At 45.1% G+C, this 23,625-nt stretch overlaps 2 protein-coding genes across 2 annotated transcripts in view; one reads left to right on the plus strand and one right to left on the minus strand.

The window, feature by feature from the left end:
• The window catches only part of RYR3 (ryanodine receptor 3), a 521,285-nt gene extending 516,402 nt beyond the window's left edge, over positions 1 to 4,883 (plus strand). The window contains exons 100-103 of the mRNA XM_037056141.1: positions 460 to 524; positions 957 to 1,057; positions 3,333 to 3,384; positions 4,283 to 4,883. Of these exons, the coding sequence (XP_036912036.1) occupies positions 460 to 524; positions 957 to 1,057; positions 3,333 to 3,384; positions 4,283 to 4,378 (314 nt within the window). The 3' untranslated portion in view covers positions 4,379 to 4,883. The remainder of the gene's footprint in view (positions 1 to 459; positions 525 to 956; positions 1,058 to 3,332; positions 3,385 to 4,282) is intronic.
• A 486-nt stretch (positions 4,884 to 5,369) lies between these two features.
• Positions 5,370 to 23,625, minus strand: part of AVEN (apoptosis and caspase activation inhibitor) — a 168,100-nt gene continuing 149,844 nt past the window's right edge. Inside the window, exons 3-6 of the mRNA XM_037056140.1 lie at positions 15,079 to 15,149; positions 9,591 to 9,686; positions 6,558 to 6,906; positions 5,370 to 5,767 (exon numbers count right to left, since the gene is read on the minus strand). Coding sequence (XP_036912035.1) covers positions 5,652 to 5,767; positions 6,558 to 6,906; positions 9,591 to 9,686; positions 15,079 to 15,149 — 632 coding nt within the window. The 3' untranslated portion in view covers positions 5,370 to 5,651. The remainder of the gene's footprint in view (positions 5,768 to 6,557; positions 6,907 to 9,590; positions 9,687 to 15,078; positions 15,150 to 23,625) is intronic.

The following is a 23,625-nucleotide window of genomic DNA, read 5'->3' on the forward strand; positions in this document are numbered from 1 at the left end:
ACATGTAAAATACAAAAATAAGGTAGAACAACAGAAATGAGAGCCATTGTGGTGGTGGGGGTGGTCAAAGGTGCTGGCCTAGAGATTCCCCAGAAAGAGAAAGGAAGAGCCTGAGACACATCAATGCGTCAGGGGCGGGGAGAAGAGGGCGACCCAACAGGAAGACAGGAAATGAAAGGCCAAGCAAAACAGAAGGGGGAGAGACCACAGGATAGGAAAATGTTCCTAAGAGGAGTGAGTTGTTAGAAGCACACACTGCAGAAAGACAATGAGAAACGGTTAGCGAAGGTGCAGCACTTGAAAATAAAGTCTTTCTGAATTTATTTTTACGGAATAGGTCAGCTTGATGATTTACTATTTTACAAAACAAAGTAGCCCCTGACATTCCTTCTGTCTTCCTCTACCCTGAACCACTGAGAAGATTATTTAAAAAACTTTGTCTTTACATGCAAAACCCAGGTCTTATTATCGATGCTTTTGGAGAGCTGAGAGACCAGCAGGAACAAGTGCGAGAAGATATGGAGGTAATATTCTCCTGACCACTCTGTTTGTACCTCACAGCAAATAAAAATGGTGAACAACAGGTTCTGCTATTACTTAGGGCCAGCCCTGGGCAAAATTTCCAAAATATTTGTTTTCTACTCCTGTCCCTGTCTTGGTGGTGCCTAACAACTCTGGGCATTTAGGGCCCCAACCTGTGTTCTGCACCATTCCATACCCCTCTCGGTCTGCTGCCCCCGTGGGTGGGCAGCGTGTCCCATGGGTGGGCAGGAGCAAGTATCCTCAGCAACAAGGAGCTAGGTACTATGCGGCACTGGGGGAAGATGACTAAGAGCCTGAGTACTTGAGAGAGAAGTATTTTTCAGTGTCTCTCAATTCAAGCAGATACCCTCATCCTTTTCCCACCTGCCCGTAATGTCTCACTAATGCCTTTACTGCCTCTGTTATTTTTCTAGACCAAATGTTTCATCTGTGGGATCGGCAATGACTATTTTGACACGACCCCTCATGGCTTTGAAACACATACATTACAAGAGCACAACTTAGCCAACTACTTGTGAGTACTCATGGTCAATGGAGGCAACGGGCAGGGGGGGCAAAGTTGACAGTTACGTCATTCACTTCAGTCTCTGCTGATGCTGCCATTTCCTCCTATTTCAATGAAAAGTAGAGGCAATTAGGAAAGAATTTTCCAGAAGTCCCCTTGAGTGCGTGTCTTTTTCCAGACACTCGTCCCCTCCCGTGTTTTCATAGACTTGTGCTGTGGACAGACAGTTCCTTCTCTGAGCAAAGGTCAGTCCCTCCACCTGGGATCAGATGCCATCCCCTCTGAAGGTCACATACCTCCAGCAATTATTTTCCCTAGAATTTTCCTACCATGCTACAATGTTTTTAACTCTAAACAAAGACAAAAGTCTGTGGCCCCACTTTAACCTACAGCTGTTGCTCTGCTTCTCTTCTCCATCTAGCAAACCTTAAAAGCACCTGCCCTCACTGCCTGTGGTTTCTCTGTCCCACCCCCTTTGGGCCCTCTGCAGTCAGGGCTCCCTCCCCACCACCTCCTTGCCTTATGACCGCACACTGGTGGACTCCGTGATGTTCAGTCCTCACAGAGTCCATCTCTCCTAGTAGTCCACAGGCTCTGTGACAGCAGGGGGGTGGGGACGTGTTTTCACCTGCTCTATCCCAGCACTGAGTCTGGCACCCAGTAGGCACAGAAAACACATTTCACTTTTTCTAAGGGAAAGCATTCACTTGAGAACAAATTATTCAGAGCCTATTATGTGCCATGGACTTACAGAATGCATCGAGAATACAGATTACCTGAAATTCAGATTCTATTGGACACCACAGGGGGGGAGGGGTCCAACCTGTGGTCTGTACGCAGCCCGGGATCACTATGAATGTGGCCCAGAGACGCCAAAAGGTTGGACACCCTTGCAAGAGCTTCTTTGCAAGGGAAAAAAGGGTGCTTCCTGGCCTATCCCTCCCCCCTCTGTGTCTACATTGTATTTAGAAAGGCCTGATCTTTCTTTAAGATGGAACAGGTGTGGCATCTGGCATAGGTGTTACTGTCAAAAAGCAGTAGCAAAAATGTTGTGTCTTAAATACAAGTGTTTAAAAAATAACTGGGGCACACCCGCCCTCAAGTCTGAGGAGTCCACACTGTCGTGCGCAGTACGGGAGTGCGCCTCCTAGTGGAGGTGATGGGGCGGCTGTCCTTCCACGGCAGGTGCACACACAGCCTCCTTTTACATCAGGTCCAGCAACTAGGGAGGGGGGGAAACGGTGTTATGTCCTGGGGTGCGGGCCCCCTTCCATGTCTTCCCCTGGCCCTCTGTATCACTCTATTTTCTATCTCTGACCCCTCTACCAACAAGCTTGGGGTAAGAACCCATCTTATTCAGGTTTGAATGCCTCCCCCTCCCCAACATGGTGCTTTCTCAAATAAATGTGCTAGGAAAGGAATAACTTCCTACATGCCTGGACCTAAAACAAGGTAAGATACTGACCATGCCCTGTTTCTTAATCTGATAAAAGGGAGGAAGGAAACTAATATACTTACAGGCTGTACTGAGAGCCACAATCTGAAGCTATAAACCTAAGGAAGGGTACTCTGAGAGAACTCAAATTGGGGGACTTAGGCTCTCCTGACCCTCAGAAGAGTATTATTTCCCCTTTTTCTTACCAGGAGCCTCAGAGTCCTTTTCCTAAAGGGCATGAGACTGGTTCCCCTGGAAGCTGCTGCTGAGGTCATGGAACGCGAGCTGACAGCTTGGCCTCCCGGGACACTTGTGTGTTCCAGACACGCGGCAGTCAGGGCAGGTGAAACCTCACCAGTGCCGCTCGGTGTCTACCATAAAAACAGGACTGTGCTTCTGAAAGAATCAGAGCAACTTAAATGCTTCCAAAAATTCCTTATTCTCTACACACACATATAATTTCAACTCTACATTCTTATAAAATGATAAATTGGCCTACTAAAAATTACAGTGTTTCAGTCATTATGTTGTTTAGTTAGGATATTTTTAAACAAGATGGTAGGCAAAATGCTTCCCTACATGTGATCTTAGCTCAAGGACTGGAGATGGTAAAAAGGGATCTCACCTCATCAAAGGCTAATTGGAGATCAACCTCACATTATTACTAGAAAATAATGGTTTGTGTCATTTTGCCACAGTTCTCCGATTCCGAAAGGCCTAGCAGACAGCACGGGACTAAACACATATTTGAGGGCCCTGCCTGGTTTGGGTAAATGAAATTAGGTTTCCTAATTGAAGTATCTAATATTGCCTTCTTCTCATTTATTATCCCTTTCTCCCTCATTCCAGGTTCTTCCTGATGTATTTGATTAACAAAGACGAAACAGAGCACACGGGTCAGGTGAGGAAAAAAGTTTCTAATTAAGAATCCCCCACCGCCCCGTGTTAGAGGCCCCCTGGTCCCAAGACTCGGTGGGGCACAGGCTGCTGCGGAGAGGCAGGCGAGCCCAGCAGCCTCTTCCACGCTCTCCCCACTGCTCCCTGCACTGCTCCGCCATCCCTTTGAGACGTAGGAAGCCAAACTCCTAAGGCAACCCCAGTCTCTTGCAAAGACTTCCTGGTCACCCTTCCCAGCACACAATGACATTACCTCAATCCTTGTGGTTATTGCTTCAGAGTAAAATAGCTGGAGGTTGGGAGGCATTCGGGAGAGAAAAGGTAACGAGGCGCCGAGTGGGTGGCTGCACAAAGCGCAGGGGAATCAGAGTAAACGCTGCAGGAGACAACGAAGAAGGATGACCTTATCTGTGTGAGTGACACGGGGGTGGGGAGGGGTGCGCATGAACGAAGGTACGTGACAGGTTGAAAAAGAAATGTAAAGACAGAGAACTCAGGGGGAAGAGGCAAGTTATCGAATATTCACACACCACTGGATGTGCAGGAATTCTTCAGAGCTCAGACTTCTGAGAGAGCGAGGGGCAGCTGGTTTCCAGATCTGGCTTTTAACTGCCCAGGCATCTAGGCCAGTCCCCAGGGTTCCCTCATCGTGCGTTTTCCTACCAGTTACCAATAACACGGAATCGGCCCATCTTTGTCAGTGACCATCAGTGACCTGGTTTCAGCCATTTGGAGGGAACCTCTGGCTCCCAAACGGGTTGGGCATAGAGCAGGGAAGAGTGTGCCACCGGGTGAGCCTCTTACAAACCCACATCAGCGTCCTACAGGGACGTGCACAGAACAAAACCAGAGCGTCAGCTTATTGTGGTTTAAAAAGCAGTACCTTCCCCCCATTATTTCAGGAGTCCTACGTCTGGAAGATGTACCAGGAAAGGTGTTGGGACTTCTTCCCCGCTGGCGACTGCTTTCGGAAACAATATGAAGATCAGCTTGGATAACTCTGAATGAAAGAAATGCCACAATTCTAGACTGTCAAGTTAAAGTTAAAATCCTCCTTTTACACTTCTGCGACATTTTTGAAAGGTGACATTTTCTAAATGCCTCCCTTACCACAAGAAAAGTGTTGGTTAGAAAGTCTGTGTGGTGTTTGGAATCGACTGGGCTCTGTATGCAGAATGGACACGCTCTGCGGGGGCCGGCCTGTCACGATGTTCAGCCGAGGGCTCGCCACCTGAATGCCCTCGAGTTCTCCACGTCCAAGGTAACTGGTTTGCCAGGACGGCAGCACCAAGAAAAGAATGAGCACATGAGGTCTTGAATGCGTAATACGTGAAATTTAAAACCCTTGACTGTCACGTGACAGTATCCACCAGTGAGTGACTCATGGTCTGAACTACAAAAAATCATTTTAACTGCAGTCTAATTTTTCCCATGGTACTTGCTAGTGAATGTACCCAGAATCAGCTTGAAAAGCTTTAAGCAGTTAAAGAGGTAGGAAAAAAACAACACTTTGTCGACACTGAAATATCGATTAAGTGCCTTAAAATCTCTTTAGATATAGCTATGCAAGTTTTTTATGTTCACGTCCCAGATGGAAAGTTCCATTAAACAGTTGTGCCGATCTCTGGTCTTAAGAAACTGCACTTGAAGGTTATATTTTTTTTCAGTAACAGCTTGTCAACTGCTGTTATTAGGAGAAAAGTACTGTACTGAAAACTCAGAAAAATCTTACGCCAAATCACGTAATGCTTTATGGTCCTTTGTAAGTAGGGGAGCTGCTATGTTTGGGTGACTCTCTTTAAATAAAATGAAGTGCCCACTGCAATAAAGTAATACATGCCAATCTGTGGTTCGGCCTCTTGTAATGCACCACTCCTGGGTAATTCTACAACCCCGCTGTGACTGCTGGGGAACGGGACGTGAGACAGACAGCCGAAAGCCCCGCACAGAAAAGAAGAAAACCCCAGAGAACAGCATTGGTTTATTTTGGTCGAGTGCATGCCTTGTGGCTTGCTCTGTTATTATTATATAAACAGTGAGAGGAAGAAGGCTGGAAACAAGCACTATAGCATCACCTGCCCTTATGAGTCTCTTAGATTACTAAGCCAGAGAAAACTGTCGGGTGTTGTCAGAGGCGGGTGTCACTGCGGTGGCGGAGTGCCATGGCTTGGGCACGCTGTTCTCCATGGGCAGCCTGGGCCCACCCTCACTCACAGAGCGACCAAAATCGGCTTCAGGCACTTTTTCCTTTTCTGTCTCTCTCTCCTTTTGTTAGGAAATCATGCTGTCCAGCCAGTCTTCAAGTTCTTCCTCGGTAACGTTTTTCGATGTGCTCAGTTGCACAGATTCCACGTTCTTTTCTTCCGTCACAGGTGGTCTCGCGAGAACTGGGGAAAGAAGAACAATGTGAACAACTTCACATTAGTCTGCAGATTGAGGCTCCCCTGGGGTTTGCTCCATGATGTAACCATAATTATTACTTTTCTTACAGCATGGGGAAACATTCCGTTATTACTCCTGTTCCCTAGAAAGATACAATAATTAATAGTTAAACAAATTAGTAAATAGGGTAGAAATATGCTCCTCTATTTATTCTTAACTTGAATTTCACAGTTCACTAGTTTTTTATAAAGACCAACAGCTCAGTTTTCTTTTTACTATTGTAGCAACCCTGAGAAGTCATTAAAGGTTCTCAAAAGTAGTACATGGCCAGGCAGCTGCCCTCAGCCTCTCCATATCACACAGGCCACCATCTCCCCGAACATGCATGGATGAGGAAGTGTTCTTCTTTCATGAAAAATAAGGTCAAAATAGCAAGCAGGACATAGGAAGCGTTGGTTAACCGGCCTCTTCAGACAGTCAATTAAAATCCTGCCGCTGCACAGCTGAGGGCTGCAAGTACCTTAATGCCTTTTCATAGCACAGGTTCAGTTCGCAGCCCGGGTTCAATGTTGCAGTCAGGCAGGCAGCAGCTTTTGGAAGCCAGTATATCAAAGTGAGAGGAAGGTCAGCGCGTGCGGGAGGTGGAGATGTGAGCACGGAAATAGATGTAACTAGACAACGCCAGATCGGTGTCAGACACCAATGGACTCATGTACGGACGTGCCACAGGTGAGGCTGTCCTCACCACAATGCTAGAATCAAGGAGACAGTTAGAGAATAAAATGAAAACCGTACCTTTTTCTTCCTGGGCCACCACCTCCCCATCTTTCTCGGATTCCAGGGCCTGGGGTATCTGGTCTGGTAAGAGGTCATCTCCCGCTTTTACAGGTGCATCTAAGTTCAGCAGCAGATCTAATTCTTCCTCCAAGTGCTCTGCTGCTGATGGCAGTGGGGAGGCGGGTTTCTGGGGACCCTGTGCAGGGCCCGGCCTTGGGCTGCCTTTACCCAGGTGCATGGGGCAGCCAGCAGCCGCAGATCTCAGCTCAGGCACAGGCCCCAACGGCCCTTTGAACTGCATGCCCAGTCCCTTGCCTTCATCATTTCTCTTTGGTTTCACCTGAGGAAGCTCTACAGGAAGGGCAGTCTGAAAGAGAAACATAACTGAGTTGAAAATGGGAGTCCTGCCACACTTGCTTACACAGAAACAGAAGCTAAGGAAGACATCAAACTCCATGGATAAGAGGTAATGCAGACAGGAGTTTACCAAGGGTGTCCGGTTCGGGCCTGCCCAGCAGCTTTCCTGGCTGGTTCGGGGTCAGTGTGGGTGGGACACCTCACTGAAACATAACAGGGCTGCACTTCCCACTCTCCCCACCTCCGCTCTGTGCTGAGCGCTGAAATCAGAGGGCCGTGTCTTCTGCAGGCCTCAGCGATGACAGGGCCACAGGTCTACTTGAATGTGCACCTAAATCTGTGGTGAGATTTAAACCTCTGTAAAAGGCGCTGAGAAGCAAATAGCAAATTAGATGTGATAACGGTACAAAAGCACTAAATAAAAGTATAGGGCCAAACTCACAGAGAAGGGACGACCGACTGGCTTTCCATAATGAGTAAAACATGCCAGACATGAAAGAAACACACCATTTGCATTTTTAAAAAGCCAAAAACAGGCAAAACTGGTGTGTAATATTAGAAATCAGGACAATGGTTTGAGGGAACCGGTGACTTGGAGTAGAGGGAGGGAGGGAGCTTCTGGAGTCCATGGTTATAAATACCACCTACACCTGCACTCTCCTGTGTCCACGTTGTATAAAAGGGAACAACTCCCCAGGTGATGCTCATGCAGGGCTCAGGCTGAGAGCTGCTGCTCTGGGGGAGGCCTGGGCCAGGGTGGCGTCAGAGTGGAGGGGTTCAGAATGAAGTTCAACTACCACTGGCTGCACTGTCCTGTTTGTACAGGAAAGCATTGGAGCAGATCCAATTTGATCCAATAGTTCTTCTGGGCTTTTAAGACAGTATGATTATACACACAAACTTAAATGTCCATCCATCACTGTCAGGGGGTGGGCAAAGCTGGGATGTGGTCTTCTACTCTAATCCTGGAATCATTTAGTGCCCAGGTGTCTGGCATGGGTTTGGTTTGTTTGCCTCCCCCCCCTGGGGGGGGCCCAATGTACAAACACAGTTGAGATTAACTACTGTGCATCATGGCACAGGGGGCAAGAGAGGGATTTTTTAAAAATTTAGTCAGGGTTTCAAAGTTACTATAGTTGCTATATACTTTTACTCTAAGGCCTGCAGCAACGCAACCTTCACTTTCAAATTCTTACTATACTTCCTGTTTCTCTCCTGAGTCCTGGGTCCCCCCTCCCCTTCATCTCGGTGGTTCCTTGATGTGTTCTGTTCACCCCTCCTCATGGTGTGGCACCAAACTGAACAGGGGAGAACCTTGAACACCTGGACACCCAGCAGGAAAAGTAGCACCCTCCCAGTCACTGGGACAACCCAAATACCACCTACCACGCTCCTAAAGAAGCCTTGGGGTGATTCCCAATCACAGCCAAGTGCCCCCTCTGTCCTGCCCTGCCCCCGACTCTCCTCTAGCCCCAATGTCTACTTGCTGCCCTAAATTGGAGACTCGTAAATGCAATAGAAACAGCATCACATTCAACTGCAGGACAAAGTTGATCATTTTAGCTGCTGGGATTCTATTTAAAATTAGTATTGCCCAGGGTTTCACTTTACACAATTCAATCAGGCCACAATTAAATTTTGAAGTTCCGTATGGCACAGTCCTTGGGCCTTCTCCCCTCAATTGCCATCCTACATGGGTATCTCCCAAATTTCTATTTCTGGCCCCTAATTCTGAACTATAAATTTCTGTATCTGTTTGGCTACTATTTTCACTTTGATATCTCAGAGGCACAAACCCATAATGTCCAAACCTCACCCCTTCTGGTACCACCGACCACTGAGTCGTACAGCTGGGAAACCTAGAACATTCCTTGCCTGCTCTCTCTCCGTTTCTGTCCTCCCCCAAGTCTGCCTGTCTTTTGAAGTACCTCTTGGGAAAGTCCAGTTCCGTACCACCATCACCTTGGCCGTAGCCACAGAACTGCCCACCTGGACCCATGAGACTGCCTCCCCATTTGCTTCCCCCCGTCTCCTCTCCTCCTGTGAGTGCAGTTTTACCAATGAACACCCGCCCCCACCCCACAGCCCACTTCTCATCTACCGCCAGCAGGTTCTTGTTGTTGGTATTGTTGGCAGCGCTATTAACGCAGATCTATCTACTGGGTCACTCTTCTCTAAATTTCAAGTCAAATGTTCCTCTACCTTGGATCTCAGCTTGTCTGTCACTTCTTCAGAAAATCCCTTCCTACTCACACCAAAGTAGATCAGCTTCACGTACTCTCACGGCACGATGTGCTCCTCCTTGAAAGCAGTCCCCACAATTTGTGCAGCTGCGTGATAATCTGACTAGGACCCACCTTCCCTAGGAGACGAAGCTCCACGAGGGCGGGAACCATGTCTGTCTCCTCAAACACTGTACTCTTAGTACCCAGCATGATTATTTTGAGAAAAGTACCAGCCAGGTTTTATACTTTTATATTTCATTCAACTCCATTACCTTCAATTCTTCAAAATGTTTCAATTATTTCTTTAACAGCTTTTTAGAAATTAATTCATTTTCCCTTAAAACTTTACAAAATGCTACCCAACCCACAACCCTCAGCTTTAAGAAAGGAGAAGCTGAGTCTGAGATGCCGCACTCAGTCTCCCCCTGCCCCCGTCCACACCAACTGGAAGATGCCCTCGGGGCTTTACCTGGACCAATTCAGCAGCAACGTTGAGGCGGAGTGAGAGAGGCAGTTCTTGAAGGGCTTGAACCAATGACTCACAGTCCACATAATATGCTGAATTCTATAAATAAATAAGAAAAATACCTATACCATACATATACATGTGATATATATTTCTGCTGCCGGTTACATGTGAACTTTTAGAAATAAAAGAGCACAAGATGAAAGTAACTATTTAAAAAATCTTCCCTGGATTTACATTCAGCTGGGACTCAGGTCAAAAGTCACACTTGATATGGTTCAATGTATCACCTCCATGCAAAAAACCGGCCACAACCCTCCCGAGCCACCGCTCACACTGTGGGAGCAGCAGGGCAGTGATCGCTCCACCATCAGCATGGTACCCTGGAAACTGGGCACTCTTGGACTGTCCAGCAAACAAAGAAAAATAAGCATTCAACAAAATCTAAGTGGACACCTCCCTCAAATTCAATGGCTGACCTTTGGGGTGGGGGGAAGAGCTGTCTGGGCAGTGAGAGGGGCGGAGGCACAGCCCCAGGAGCCCGGGAGGTGCCTGTAACAAGGAAGAAGAGGACGGAAACCTGCCAACAGCAGGCAGCACGCTGCGTGAGCCCAACACTGAAGCCCCCCCTTTGACTCCCTTCCCGTTCACAGCTGCGAAGTCACACCCCTGTGATGACCTCCCAAGGTGACAGCATTTGAAAAAACATTCAGGATTATCACATGGCTTGATACTAGTTTAACGGCTGCTTCTCAGTGCCCTGGCCACTCAATAGAAGGAAAAAACTAAATTAAGGTAGTTACAATGACCTCACATTAGAGGAAAGCAGCATTAACCGCCTCACCTACCAGAGACAGTCACAGGTGCAGCTAAAACCACGTCTTAATCTACAACCACTGACTAACTCCAAGTTGGAAGAAAATCCAGGGCTCATCTAGTCCGACCTCCAGTCCACTGCAGGAATGTCTCCGGTAGATGACTTTATGACTTCGGAGAGTCAGTCATTCCTGGTGCACTGGAGAAGAACCCAAAATGAAACCCAGACCTACGCTCACCCCTAACCCGGATGACAGCAGGGCGTGGAGATTGAAAGAACAAAGTGGCTTTTCCACTGCCTTTCTGAAATTTTCCAAAGATAGACAGCTCTTAGGCAAGGAACCTTGGCAGCACCAATTGTGGCCACTTGTCCTAGAAAAAGGGAGCTTACATTTACATCCAAACAAAAAAGGATTTAGGGAACAGATGGAAAGTACCTGATCAGGAAAGCCCTGATAAGAAAGTGAGACATCCAGTGGGCCGCAGGCCCTCCCTCCCTCCTGCACACGGCACCTTAATGCTGTGACCCAGGCCAGCATGGCCAGTATTTGTTTTCAAGTTCGGAGACGCTCTCTTAGCCCACTAGTAAGGTGCGATCTTGAGTGCTTCACACACAGGTAAGTCACCAAAGTACAAACTGGAAATCTCACCCTTCCCAGGGTGTCTGCAAAGCCACACGTGGAGACCCCTTCATTCAGCCTCTAAAAGAGCGAGAATTTTCCCTCCACCACCTGTTGCTCCCTCAGCTCTCCAGAGAACTGTTGAGACATTCCAGGGTCCTGCTAAACATATCCGGACTTCCTCTGTGCCCTTTCTGCATCCCATGCAAGATGACTGTAGGGTACACCAACAACGAGAAGTGTGTGAGACTGACCGCGGAGAGATGCGGGAACAGCCAGGCTGTGCTTGTGAGCCACACGCTGAATGACGGACACTTGGCCGTGTTTGCAACTAGAACGTCTCCTCCCCGCACATTTCTAATGCCCACCATCATCCACAGCCCGGCTGACATTGCACCACCTCCATGGTGGTGTCAAGACTCAGGAGCCACCACAGTAATTGTTCCTCGTCTCCTTTCAGGAGTCCCAGAGCCCAGGACCTGCCATCAAGTGCCACTTTGTAAGGGTCCTTTTTTCATCACCTATTTGCCCCTTAATGGGCTACAGCTGAAGACATTAGATGACAAGGGGGCTGAAGTGACTTACTTATAATAAGTACAGTGTAAATTTTACAATTGGTTTCAATGGAATAATAACCACAAATTAGCTTTTTGCTACAAGTTTTCATTTAAAATAATTGGTAGTCTATTTTCGTCTGGAGAGCCCAGTCCCCACATCCACTTGAGCAACTCTGACCCTCGCCCGCAGCTGGAGCACACAGCCTGGTCCGCGACACAGGGCACCCTGATGCCTTCTCTCTCACAGACGCTGAGGCTGGCAGAGGGGAGCAGGCTTGACTGTTAGCACAAAGTTCCCCCACACCAGTTCTCTAACATAGGTGTGCACAGAATTCCATCTGGCGGGTGAGCAGCTGTAATCCTGAAGGTCCCTCTTGTCCAAGAATCTTACTAGGCTCTGAGTGTCAGAGTCTGTGTAAAGGTTCACTATTTGGTGGGAAAAGAACATACTAGAAACTCCACTTTGCAGCTTAAACAAAGCCTAGAACTGTTTTCCTTCTGTCCTGTTCCACCTTTTTGAGAAGCGATCACCGTAGCCTTTACTGGGACCATCACACCCTCCTCCGGGGCTCTTGCACGGGCCGTAGTCACATGGGACTCGGGGCCACATGTGCAGGCCACAGCAGTGCCCACCCAAATCAGGCCGCACCCTTTAAAAGGGCGGGAGCTTTCTGTAGATTCTCGAGCCTCGCTCAGCGCTGGGCTCCGGGGGGTGGACCTGGGAGCCTACACCTCCAGAAGCCAGGCATTCAGGAACCACTACGTGGCATCCAACACTCAACGGCTGCTTACGGAGTTCTGTTAAATAAATGAGTCACCATGTCGGCAAAATGAAAAATGAAATGAAAAAGGTGATCTTTTTAAAACAGTTCTATTTTGTCACCTGAAGAAGTTCTCCTGCCACCCTTTCCCTCCACACATGTCCCCATACCATCCAAAGGAAAGATGTGAAAATCCCACTCCTGGACCTAAGGGACAACTCCCCCGTAGCAGCTAACCTGCACCCACCGCCAGGCTACGTCGCCATCTCCCTGCACAGGAACCACAAAGAAACAAAGGCAAGTCCCCGTGATGGTGCTGGGTCCCTCTCCTATAAGGACATCCTTTGAGGACCTAACACCTCCCACTATCGAATTCCTACTTTTTCCCCTTTCTCGGTATTGTCTTGTGCCACTGGTTGCCCTGGGGGTGGAGGGGGCATGAGGGAAAATACATACATGTGTTTCTGTGTGTGTGATTATACAAATACAGATATGTAAATTCCTCTTTCTCTCTTTTCAAGTATACAAGAAGAAAGAGGATTTAAGTGGGACAAAAAACAGTTTTGATGCGGAAACGATAAATTCAGTTTTGACTATGCCCCACCAATACCTCAACTCAGAATGTTCAAGGTCAAACTTGCCTTCTTTCTACTCTCCTTTTGCCCCACTAATGGCATCCCCACTCACCTAGTCTGGATGTACAACTACAAATCTTTCTTGTCCCCATGTTTCGTGTTTGGTCAGTGCCACAGGCTACGTTGTCCTCTGCTGAAGTCCCATCTATCTGTGGCCCTTTTCCACCCTCACTGCCTCCAAAGGCTGTCAGGCCCCGCCCCTTCCCACTCACCCAACATAATATCCTCCCTAAATGCTCGCTCTCCCTCCAGCCTCTGAGCTCTTCAGCTCCTCCTTCCCACTGGCTGAGGTCAAATCTGGCCATTTCTATTTTCTTGCTAAACTAAACTTCTGTGAACAAATAACTGTAGTCACATGAGCTAGTTTTCACTGCTTCCTACATGTTGGGAACTATGCTAAAAGGCTTTTATTATTAAATTTAATCCTCATTAAAGCTCCTAGTTAAGTTTTATTATTAATTCCATTTCACAGATGAGAAAACGAGAAGAAAGGGAGTTTGCCCAAGTTGCAGAGCAAGGATTCACACTCAGGTCTGTCTCTCACATGCTAAACTGCCCCGGGTAAAAAATGAGGACCAGACTGCTGGTCCTAACTGGCCCAGACCTTGAAACTCCTCCAGGGAAACTGCACTGCAGCCACACTCGCTGGCTGAGCGCAGCCTGCTCTCTCAGATCGCCTCTTCCTCCTCCTGTCGTTCCCCCGCAGGCCCTACCAGAATCACACTCGTCCACAAGGGTCCCTTCAAATGGTCTCTTCCCCATGGCACTGCTCTCAGTCACTTCCGGCCTACAATAGCTGTCCCTCACAGAAGTACGTTAGTTCATTTATTACACCACTTACTTTACATTGCATTTTCATTTATTACATAAATATTTACTGATCATCTACTACACGTCAGCCACAAAGGTAGGGCAGGCAGGGCGATGAACAAGCATGCCTCTGTCTCCTTCACCTTTGAATAAGCTGCGTCTGAGAAACCATCCAGTAAATAAGGGTTGCTCAGTGCTTTGATGCCAACTCGGTCCAAAAGGAGTTGAAATGAGAGTTGTCTGGTGTTCACCATATTCGTCAATGATCTCGGTTCATCTGTTTTCAACTTGTCCTAGATTTCTAAACTGTATCCAGGTATACGCCCAAAGAGACTCAAGCAAAGGCAAATATTTTTAGTTCCTAACTTCCTGTATAATATATACTCTTTGCAAAGTAACAGGCAGTCCTTTTACAAGTTACTTCCATCTCCTCAGTTTGTGAAAGACAGTGTCCATCCAAAACAACAAAACACCACCAACCCAGAGATAAAATGAGCCACCTACAGTGTGGGTACTGAGCTGGCACCAGAATGGGAAGGAGGGTGCCTTACCTTTGGGCTTTGGGTCTGCTGCTCAGCCACCTGTGTGAGGCCGTGGGCAGACTGTCTAATCACTGCACCAGAGAGTATGAACTAACCCTGGAATCGGGGAACATATGAAAACCCACCAGCAATTCTCTGTGCATTTTAAAGGGTCTTTGAAATACCTGTTATCTCTCATATGGAAAGAATCAGTGAGATCATGCTTGAAAAATAATCAAAACTCTTTGGGAAGAAAATATGGCATGAATACAAAGCAAAACAATTAGGCTTTATAGATTCGCTGAAAGACATCTGTGATTTTGTATTTATTTGATAGCCTTATTCTCCTAAATCTGGAAGAGGAGTTATTTAAAGTTATAAAGTAAGGGACTTTTTAACACCAAAAACAATGTGGAGGAAAAAATTAATTTTCAGTCCTAAGGGGAATTTTCACAGAAATGGAAAAGAAGGAAGCGCAAATGGCAAAGTAATCAACTCAAAATCATGACTATAAATTTTCTACCTTGCATCCTAGTCTGAGTGGTCAATTTACACAGGTAGGCAAGTATGAAGGTGAACTCTATCTTCAAGGACCTATAAAACTTAAGCTCCCTGCAAATTATATGAGCAACGTAGGAAACTGAGACTAGGCTGTACATGAATTACTAGAATCTTTTCTACGAAAACACTCTATCTCAACGATAACTTCAGAGGACAGTCTTCAGCCTTGAAAAGAGCCGATCCACTCCCATTCAAGACAATCCAGCTTACCTGCTTTGGACACGAAGCCTCAGCATCCCACTCTTTCTCCTCAGCAAACCGGAACTGTGAGAAGGAGTCCCCTAGGAACAGAAAAAACATACACTTCATGCAAAAGCCAAAGGGAAACACTCAGTTCTCTAACCTCCTCTTTTAGAATAAAAGTGCCGTCTGTGACGAGCTAACCATCCTGAACTCTGTGATATCTTTCAGTGGAAGGACCTGGCTTCCACATTGTCACACAGCAATCTGTGCATGGTGGACACTGAAAAATATCATCAACAATGCATTTACTGTCCCATTCAGGTCTCAGTAAGTCACTGTCCCATATGCTGGCCTGAACTGTACAGGCAAGCAGACATGGCCATCTACCCTCATTTAGCCTATTGTCACCTTATCTGCCTAAGGCAGGGGTGTCAAATTCATTTTCACCGGGGATCATATCAGCCTCATGGTTGCCTTCAAAGGGAGGCTGTAATGTAATCTCAACTCCTTAACAGTTAAGGAGTAGTTACATTTATACAGTCCTAAAATGATTTCAGCTCTTTGAAAGCGACCTGGAGGCTGATGGGGCCCTCAATCAAAATGAGTTTGACACCCCTGATTTAAGGTATGCAAGGAAATTTATAGTTATGATTTTGGGGTGGGCACAGCACAAAAGCATGGAGAAAAACAGAACTGAAGGAAAGTAGCTCTAGACGTACTCTAGACTGAGCCACAATATGACAGACTTATAATATCTCTTTGAGGTGAAGTTACGAACTTCAATCATCACTCCCAAAATCAACTGCTTAGAATGTCAAATGCAAGATAAAACTCAAAGAATATGTATTAAATAGTTACTGTGAATCACGGTACACTGCTCTGATTTCTTGGAATAAAGGAATATGAAGTTATAAGATAGACATAAGCATACATTAAAGAAAATCTTATACAGCAAGCTTTGACATAGACTTACTGTAAATATGTATTCATCTGATTATTTGCAAGAAAAACAGCTAATTTATAAACGAAGAATTATTCCTTGGCCTAGCTTTCAGGATCCTCCAAAATGTGGTCCTACCTCATTAACCCACATTCACTGCCTATTCCTTCAGACTTTCTGCTCCAGAATGAGCCTTTTCCATATTCCAAACATACTTCCTTTTCCACACTGGCCTCGTTTCTGTTTTAATCCTTCACTCTCGTCTAGAAGATCCACACACTGCTACCCAATTATATTCTACTTATACTTCAGAAACTCAGGTACAGCCCACTTCCTCCACCTGTGACACCTGTGTGGGGATTTAACCATGTATTTGTTTTTTACTTCTACATAAAAGGAGGGGAAAGTGAAGAACTCAAAATTAAAGAGACAAAGGTAAATTTAAAAATGAAACCTGCTCCAATCCCACCAATTCCAAAACACATGGACCACAACATTAACATTTGACAAGCTCAAATTCAAGGCCAAAAGGACCAAGAATGACACTCTTTATCATGGAAAAGGGTAAAATCACTACTTATATTCATTGGCAAATCAATCTGATCCCTCAAAAATTATGATACAAAGAATCTGAATAATATAATTAATAAGGTCTTGTTTATGGATGTGGATGTATGTGTATTTGTGCATGTATGTACTGTGATTGTATGAGGTCTGTCTGGAAAAAGTCCAGTCATTATTAATATAACAAGAGTGGTTTACACGACATTGATGTAACCTGGAAGCCAAGGAGAGAAGAATAGAATGCGCATGCATAAACAATGACGACTTCACTGTACTAGTCAGTGGGGGGGGGGGAGGTATACACCATTGAGTGAGCATGTGTACTGTGTGGCCATCGCATTCAAAATGACTGAGCAAGTAGAGCAACAAATCAGCATCAAATTTTGTGTTAAGCTTGAACATTCCTCCACGGAAACTGTTCTGATGATTCAGAAGTGTTTTGGGGATGATGCAATGAGTGCAGCACAGATAAAAATGCAGCATAAATGCTTCAAAGATGGTCTAGAATTTGTTGAAAGTGATCCCTGCTCTGGAAGTCCTGCAACAAGCAGAACACCTGAGAATGTTGGATGTGTCTGGGCTGCAATCAACAAAGATCAGCAACTGAGAGTGCAAGAAGGAGAAGCTGATTTGAGGATTCCAAAAACGACTGTGTCTGAGATTTTAACACAGGATCTTGGCATGAAACATGTCGGGGCAAAATTCGTTCCCTGGCTCTTGCTGCCAGAGCCCAAGGAGCATCGTGCTGCAGTTGCCAAAGACCTAATTCAAACCCCTGGTACCAAGGAACCAGGTTTCCTCAAAAGGGTCAAAGGGGACTGAGGAGTCACTGTCCTGTGTACAGTGTGTCTTGTATCTGGTAGTTTCTCCAATAAATGTATTTTTTATTTTACACGGCTGCATACTTTATGGACACACCTTGTACGTGTATACTTTCTTTATAAATATCTAAGTACTGTAAAAAGGCCACAAAAACCTCAATAAATCCTAAAATGTAAGAGTCATATAAACCATATTCACTGTTGTAGCACATATTGGCAAAGAGCATCTCTTACATACAAAGAACTTTCTCAGATCAGTCAGAATAAAACTACCCAATAGAAAAAGGGGTGAGAATAATATATATATAGAGAGAGAGAGAGAGAGCGAGCTATTGTTTATATATAAATAAATCTATTTATATATATAAATAAATAATAAATGAATAAATTAAAGATCAATCTGGCTACCTGATATTAAACATACAACAAGTCTGTGATAATAGAAACAGCATGGTACTGGCATAAAAACAGAAACAAAGATCAATGAAACAAAAGGGAGCCTAAAAATAAATCAATTAGGCTATGACAAAGGAGGCAAGAACATATAATGGGTAAAGCCAGTCAATTCAATAAATGGTGCATAAAAACAAAATTAGACCACCTTCTTTTTCTTTTTAGCCTCACCAAGGATATATTAATTGATTTTAAAGAGGAAGGGAGATAGAAAGAAACATTTATGTGAGAGAGAAACGGCAATTGGTTGCCTCCTATATGAGCCCCAACTGGGGACTGAACCCACAACCTACGTATCTGCCCTGACTGGGGACCAAATCGGCAATCTTTTGGTGTATGGGACAATACTTCAATCAGCTGACCCACCCAGCCAGAGCTACACCTTCTTACACCATATACAAGAATAAACTCAAAATGAATTAATGACTTACATGTAAGACTTGAAACTATAAAACTCCTAGAAGAAAACACAGACAGTAAAATCTCTGATATTTCCCTTAGCAGTATTTTTTCTGATATATCTCCTTAGGCAAGGAAAACAAATGAGGAACAAATAAATAGGACTGCGCCAAACAAAAAATGTTTTGCACAGTAAAAGAAATTATCAACAAAATGAGAAGACAACCTACTGAATGGGAGAAGATATTCACCAATGATACATCCAGTAAGGGGTTAATATCCAAAACATATAAAGAACTCAAACTACAACAACAACAACAAAAAAACAATTAAAAATGGGCACACAGGGCTAGCTAATAAACATCTCAAAAGGTACTCAGTGACACTAAGCATCAGAGAGATGCAAATTAAAATCACAATGAGAAAACACCTCAGACCTGTCAGAATGGCTATCATCAATAAATCAACAAACTACTAGTGTTGGCGAAGATGTGGAGAAAAGAAAACCCTCATGCACTGTTGGTGGGGAATACAGACTGGTGTAACCACTATGGAAAACAGTGTGGAGTTTCCTCAAAAAATTAAAAACGAAACTGCCTTATGACCCAGAAATTCCACTTCTGGGTATACATCCAAAGAAACCCAAAACACTAATTTGAAAGGATATGTGTACCTCTATGTTCACTGCAGTGGTATTTACAAGAGCCAAGCTATGGAAGCAACCCAAGTGCCCATCAATAGATGAGTGGATAAAAATGTTGTGGTATACAAATACAGTGGAATATTACTCAGCCATAAAAAGGAAATCTGTTATACAGATACAGTGGAATATTACTCGGCCATAAAAAAGGAAATCTTACCATTTTTGTAAACATGGATGGACCTAGAGGGCAATATGCTAAATAAGTCATACAGAGAAAAACAATTACCATATAATTTCACATATATGTGGAATCTATAGGAACAAAACAGAAACAGACTCATAGAGGCAGAGAACAGACTAACAGTTGCCAGAAGAGAGCAGCATTGGGGAATTGGGTAAAAAAATGAAGGATTAAGAAGTACAAATTGGTAGCTACCCAACAGTCACAGGTATGTAAAGTACAGCATAGGGAACACAGTCACCAATATTGTAATAACTATGTATGGTGCCAGGTGGGTACTGGAAATATCAAAGGGGGACCACTGTGTAAATTTAGGATTCCCTAACAACTACACTGTACACCTGAAGCTAATACAAATTAATATTGAATATAAATGTAATTGAAAAACAAATTTTTAAAAAAGAAAGAACTTTAAAATGGCAATAAAATCAGAGGTATTCTTAAAAAGGAAAAAATCAATCTGGTAGATTTTTAAAACTAACCAAATAGCTGAATATCTTATTCCGTGTTATTTTTGGCACTCATGAACTTCTATATTATAAATGATCCTATGATTGCACAAATTACTATAACATAAAATCAGCACATGATAACAGTAATGCAGACAAAGCCTGCTATGTGCACTTGATATCTGAATACTTACTTTCAAATACAGGTAAGATTCCACCAATAGCTAAATAGCTTGTTACAAACTAATCCTCTTGCTGAGAACTAGGAACACTAGGCCAAACCAATAATAATAATAATAATAATAACAATAATAACCTACCTGGAGACATCATGTAACAGAACCTCACCCACTCCCATTTCCTCCCGCCCCATCCCCGTGTGGGGGGGTTCTGTTTACTCTATGGTTCTTTTGGCCCACCACCAATAAGAACTGTAGCTGTCAATGCCAGAGTTGGTAAAAAGGAAAGGAACTATTTATTCAAAAGTTATATAGGTTCAGAATAATGGCAAAATGTGGCCATTAAATCCCAAAATCCCTTTAAAACACCCTCTCCACCACCCCCCACCCCCCACCCCCCCACCACACACACACAGCCCTGCCTCCCCTTGCCAAACCAGGCCAGGTAGGGGTACCATCTCAGAAAAAGAAAATAGAAGGCTGTGGCTCGGCTGGGCTCTCGTTCTTAATCCCAAACCGTGTGGCACTTCCCCTTGGTGGGCTGGAGGGAGTCCTGCATTCTTTCAAACCGTGTGGCCGAGGCCCTGCCCTGCCGGTACATGGTCAAGAGCCCTGCACAGCTGCTACATCCTGCTTTTCTGCTTCTTTCTAACCTGCATGGTCAAGAGCGCCCCTCTCCCTGCTCCCAAACCAAGAGTTAAGCCCCAGCATGGCTGCCGCGAATGGGTTTAAATCCCTGTACAGATCTTCCTCCGTAACCCCATTCCCGACTCCTCCCGCAATTAACTACACCTGCTAGCACTGCTGTACGTTCCGCTTTCCTCGCCTACCACTGTTAGATCGGGCAAGCATAGCCCTGTGAAGCAGAAGCCACCAACAAGCTGCTCTCGCAGGCGCAGGAAGCCCCTCCCACTACTTTGCATCATGGGTTAGAGACATGCCCATCTCCCTGGCTCCAAGTGGGTACACCTTTTAACATGATTAAAACACTGTCCAAGTTCTTCAGATATTCAAAGTAGCTCTCAATGGCCCTGCTCCACTCTCCTCATCCCCCGAGTGACAGCTGTGGGAGCATTAGGATTTTGGCAGGGGACTTCGTCTCAGCACTGCATTACAAGCAGAACAGGGGTCCCCAATCTCCAGGCTGTGGACAGTTACTGGTGAGGTCTGGGCCTGTTAGGGACAGGGGTGCACAGCAGGAGGTGAGCTTGAATGTAATGCACTTGAATCATCCCGAAACCATCCCCTGCCCACCCCAGTCCGTGGAAAAGTTGTCCTCCAGGAAGCTGGTGCCAAAAATGTTGGCCACCACTTAATGAGAGAACTAAGACAGCAGTGAGAGTGTGAGGGACAAAGGTCCAGAGAGAGAAGAGAAGAGCAAAGAGATGAGTCTAACATTTAGAACTGCTTTTCCCTTTGAGGCATTTGATAATTTCCAAAGGAAGGGGAAGCCTGAGAGACTGAAAAACTGAGCATAAAATAACCACCAGAGAGGCTGTGAAGCTGCGGAGACCTGCTGCCAGTCTACCGCACTGGGCGAACCACGGCTGGGGTCCAGGGCCGGGGATGAGAAAGGGTCTCAGAAAAGCAGGGCTTTCCCTCGGGACGGCTGATGACTGCCTCTCAGAACTGGGACAAAGGAGGCATAGGCCAGCCCTCACAAAGTCTGAGGCCAAGCTGTGAGTCAGCTCAGTCTCTGATGCAGCCCATAAGAAAAAAGTCCTTTTTGGAGGAAAATGACATTATCAATAGCCTAAAATTATCTCTACAATTTTTTTTTCACAGTGTCCAAAATTCATGAAAAACCAGCAGGCATATCAGGAGACAAGACCAAGATAACAACAAACTAAGAGAAAGGAAAAAATAAAGTTAAAAAAATCCATGGAAGTGAAGATCTTGGAGTTCTCGATCAGACTTGGATTTTGCAGTGTAAAAATTCCGACACCAGTAAAAACGACAGTCACATGATGACAGCCAGGAAGTCGTCTTTGATCCATATAAAGTATACACATAAAAACACAAAGGAAACAGTCTCTGAGGAAAATGAGGTGCCTAAAACACATTTTGCATACAGTAATCAAATTGCAAAACAATGCAACTTAAAAACTGTAATAAATAAAGGTTAAAGTGGCTAATTTTGAAAAATAAGCTCATTAAAATGACTACTGAGGAACAGCTGCCCCTCTGACCCTCTCACCCAGCACGGAGTGATGAGACTGGCCGAAGAGACGACCCCTAGAATCAGGAGTGCTCCTGGAACACACGCTAACAAAACCCTTCCCCCTGAATTACATCATGACACGCACAAAAACGATGGCAGTGTCACTGGAAGTGCTACTCCCACACCTCCTCCCTCAGATATGCGGACATGCAGAAACAAACGGAGACATTCTTTAAGACAGCACATCAACACGGCATCCCATCCTGCTCCTGCTTTACTCCTTGCAGAGGGCCCCGTTGCGGTCTCTCACTCGATAAGGGCGCATCCAACTGAAGAAGTGTGGAATGGAAACCAGAGGAGAACAATGAAGTGACAGCCAGCTGCTGCTGACAATGAAACAAAAGGCGAAGTGAGAGTGCCTAGGAGTCGTAGCGTTCAAAGTGTTGGCCACACTCACCAGCTGTGTGTTCAGAAAGTAATTACAGCACAGTGGATTGAACAGAACTCCGAATCATAAAAAAAGCACAGCACTTTCTTCCTTCTTCTTCAGCCCAAGACGAATTCCATGGCATAAGAGGTTGTGGTTGTGGACTGCCTTGTTGTGCACTAATGCAACCTCCTCAAACAAGTCAGAGGAGCAGCGAGTGCCTGTTAGAAAGGCTGCTGGAACAACAGCAACAAAAACCCCACCGTGTCTACTTTGCAGCTAAGAATACCAAGCTAGCAGGCCTACTAAACCCAGTGATTGCTGTTAAGAACATAATGTATTCACTAGAATATGCTAAAAAAAAGGAAACTGATATATGTTAAGAGTTCACATTTTTCTTACAGAATAAAAACTCCCATATAATGCTATTCCAGCCACAAGGCTATGGTTGGTTTGCATGCAATAAAATCTGAGATACACACTGAAAACAATTGTTATATCTTGAAAGTCCATTATATTGCTCTAATGTCACATTTCCAGAGCCAAAATTAATGACGGAATTTTTTTCAATCAAATAATTGTGTGAAGCAGCAAAATGTTAGAAACTTAAATACGTAGGATGGCAGCAACCTTAAGTGTGCTTCTGAAAACATTCCAAAACATGTCTCGAGCAGCAACCAACACTCCAATTTCTGGAATCACTCGTGATTAGCAAACAAATCCCCAAGTCTAAGATTCAATGAAGAAAGAAGTCTTTACCGGGTTACTATTAGAGAAGACAAGTGAACTGCTAAGTATCACCAGCAGTACCCTACTCTGGCAAGGCCAGCCGGACGTCCTGCTCTTCCGCCCACCTCAGTTGAAAGCTGCCACTCACTCAGTATCCCCCCCACACAGTAGTGTGTAGTGACTGTGGGAACAACCCAACAGAAGACAGTGGTGAGAAATGAGAATGCCTGTACATGACCAAAATTAAATCTAGTGACTAAAAACTTTTATGATAAAACTTAATAGTTTTGCTAAATTTTCAGATTTTCCCTGTAGTTTGGACGTCCATCTACAATGTAATAGTTCCCTTTAGCCTCAGCTAAATACAACTTAACACTTGACCATTTGGCCAGTGTGTATTTGGTGCACCTTGAATTTTCAGTTAGTGACATCCTATGAGGCCATTTAAAAAATAAGGTAACTTCTGCCCTGGCCAGGTAGCTCAATTGGTTGGAGTTTTGTCCCCTACACCAAAAGGCTGAGGGTTAGATCCTGGGTTGGGGCACACAGGGAAGGCAACCAACCTCTC

This window comes from Sturnira hondurensis, unplaced genomic scaffold (genome assembly GCF_014824575.4).
Source record: "Sturnira hondurensis isolate 20B ecotype Veracruz unplaced genomic scaffold, ASM1482457v3 Scaffold0008782, whole genome shotgun sequence".
NCBI lineage: Eukaryota > Metazoa > Chordata > Mammalia > Chiroptera > Phyllostomidae > Sturnira > Sturnira hondurensis.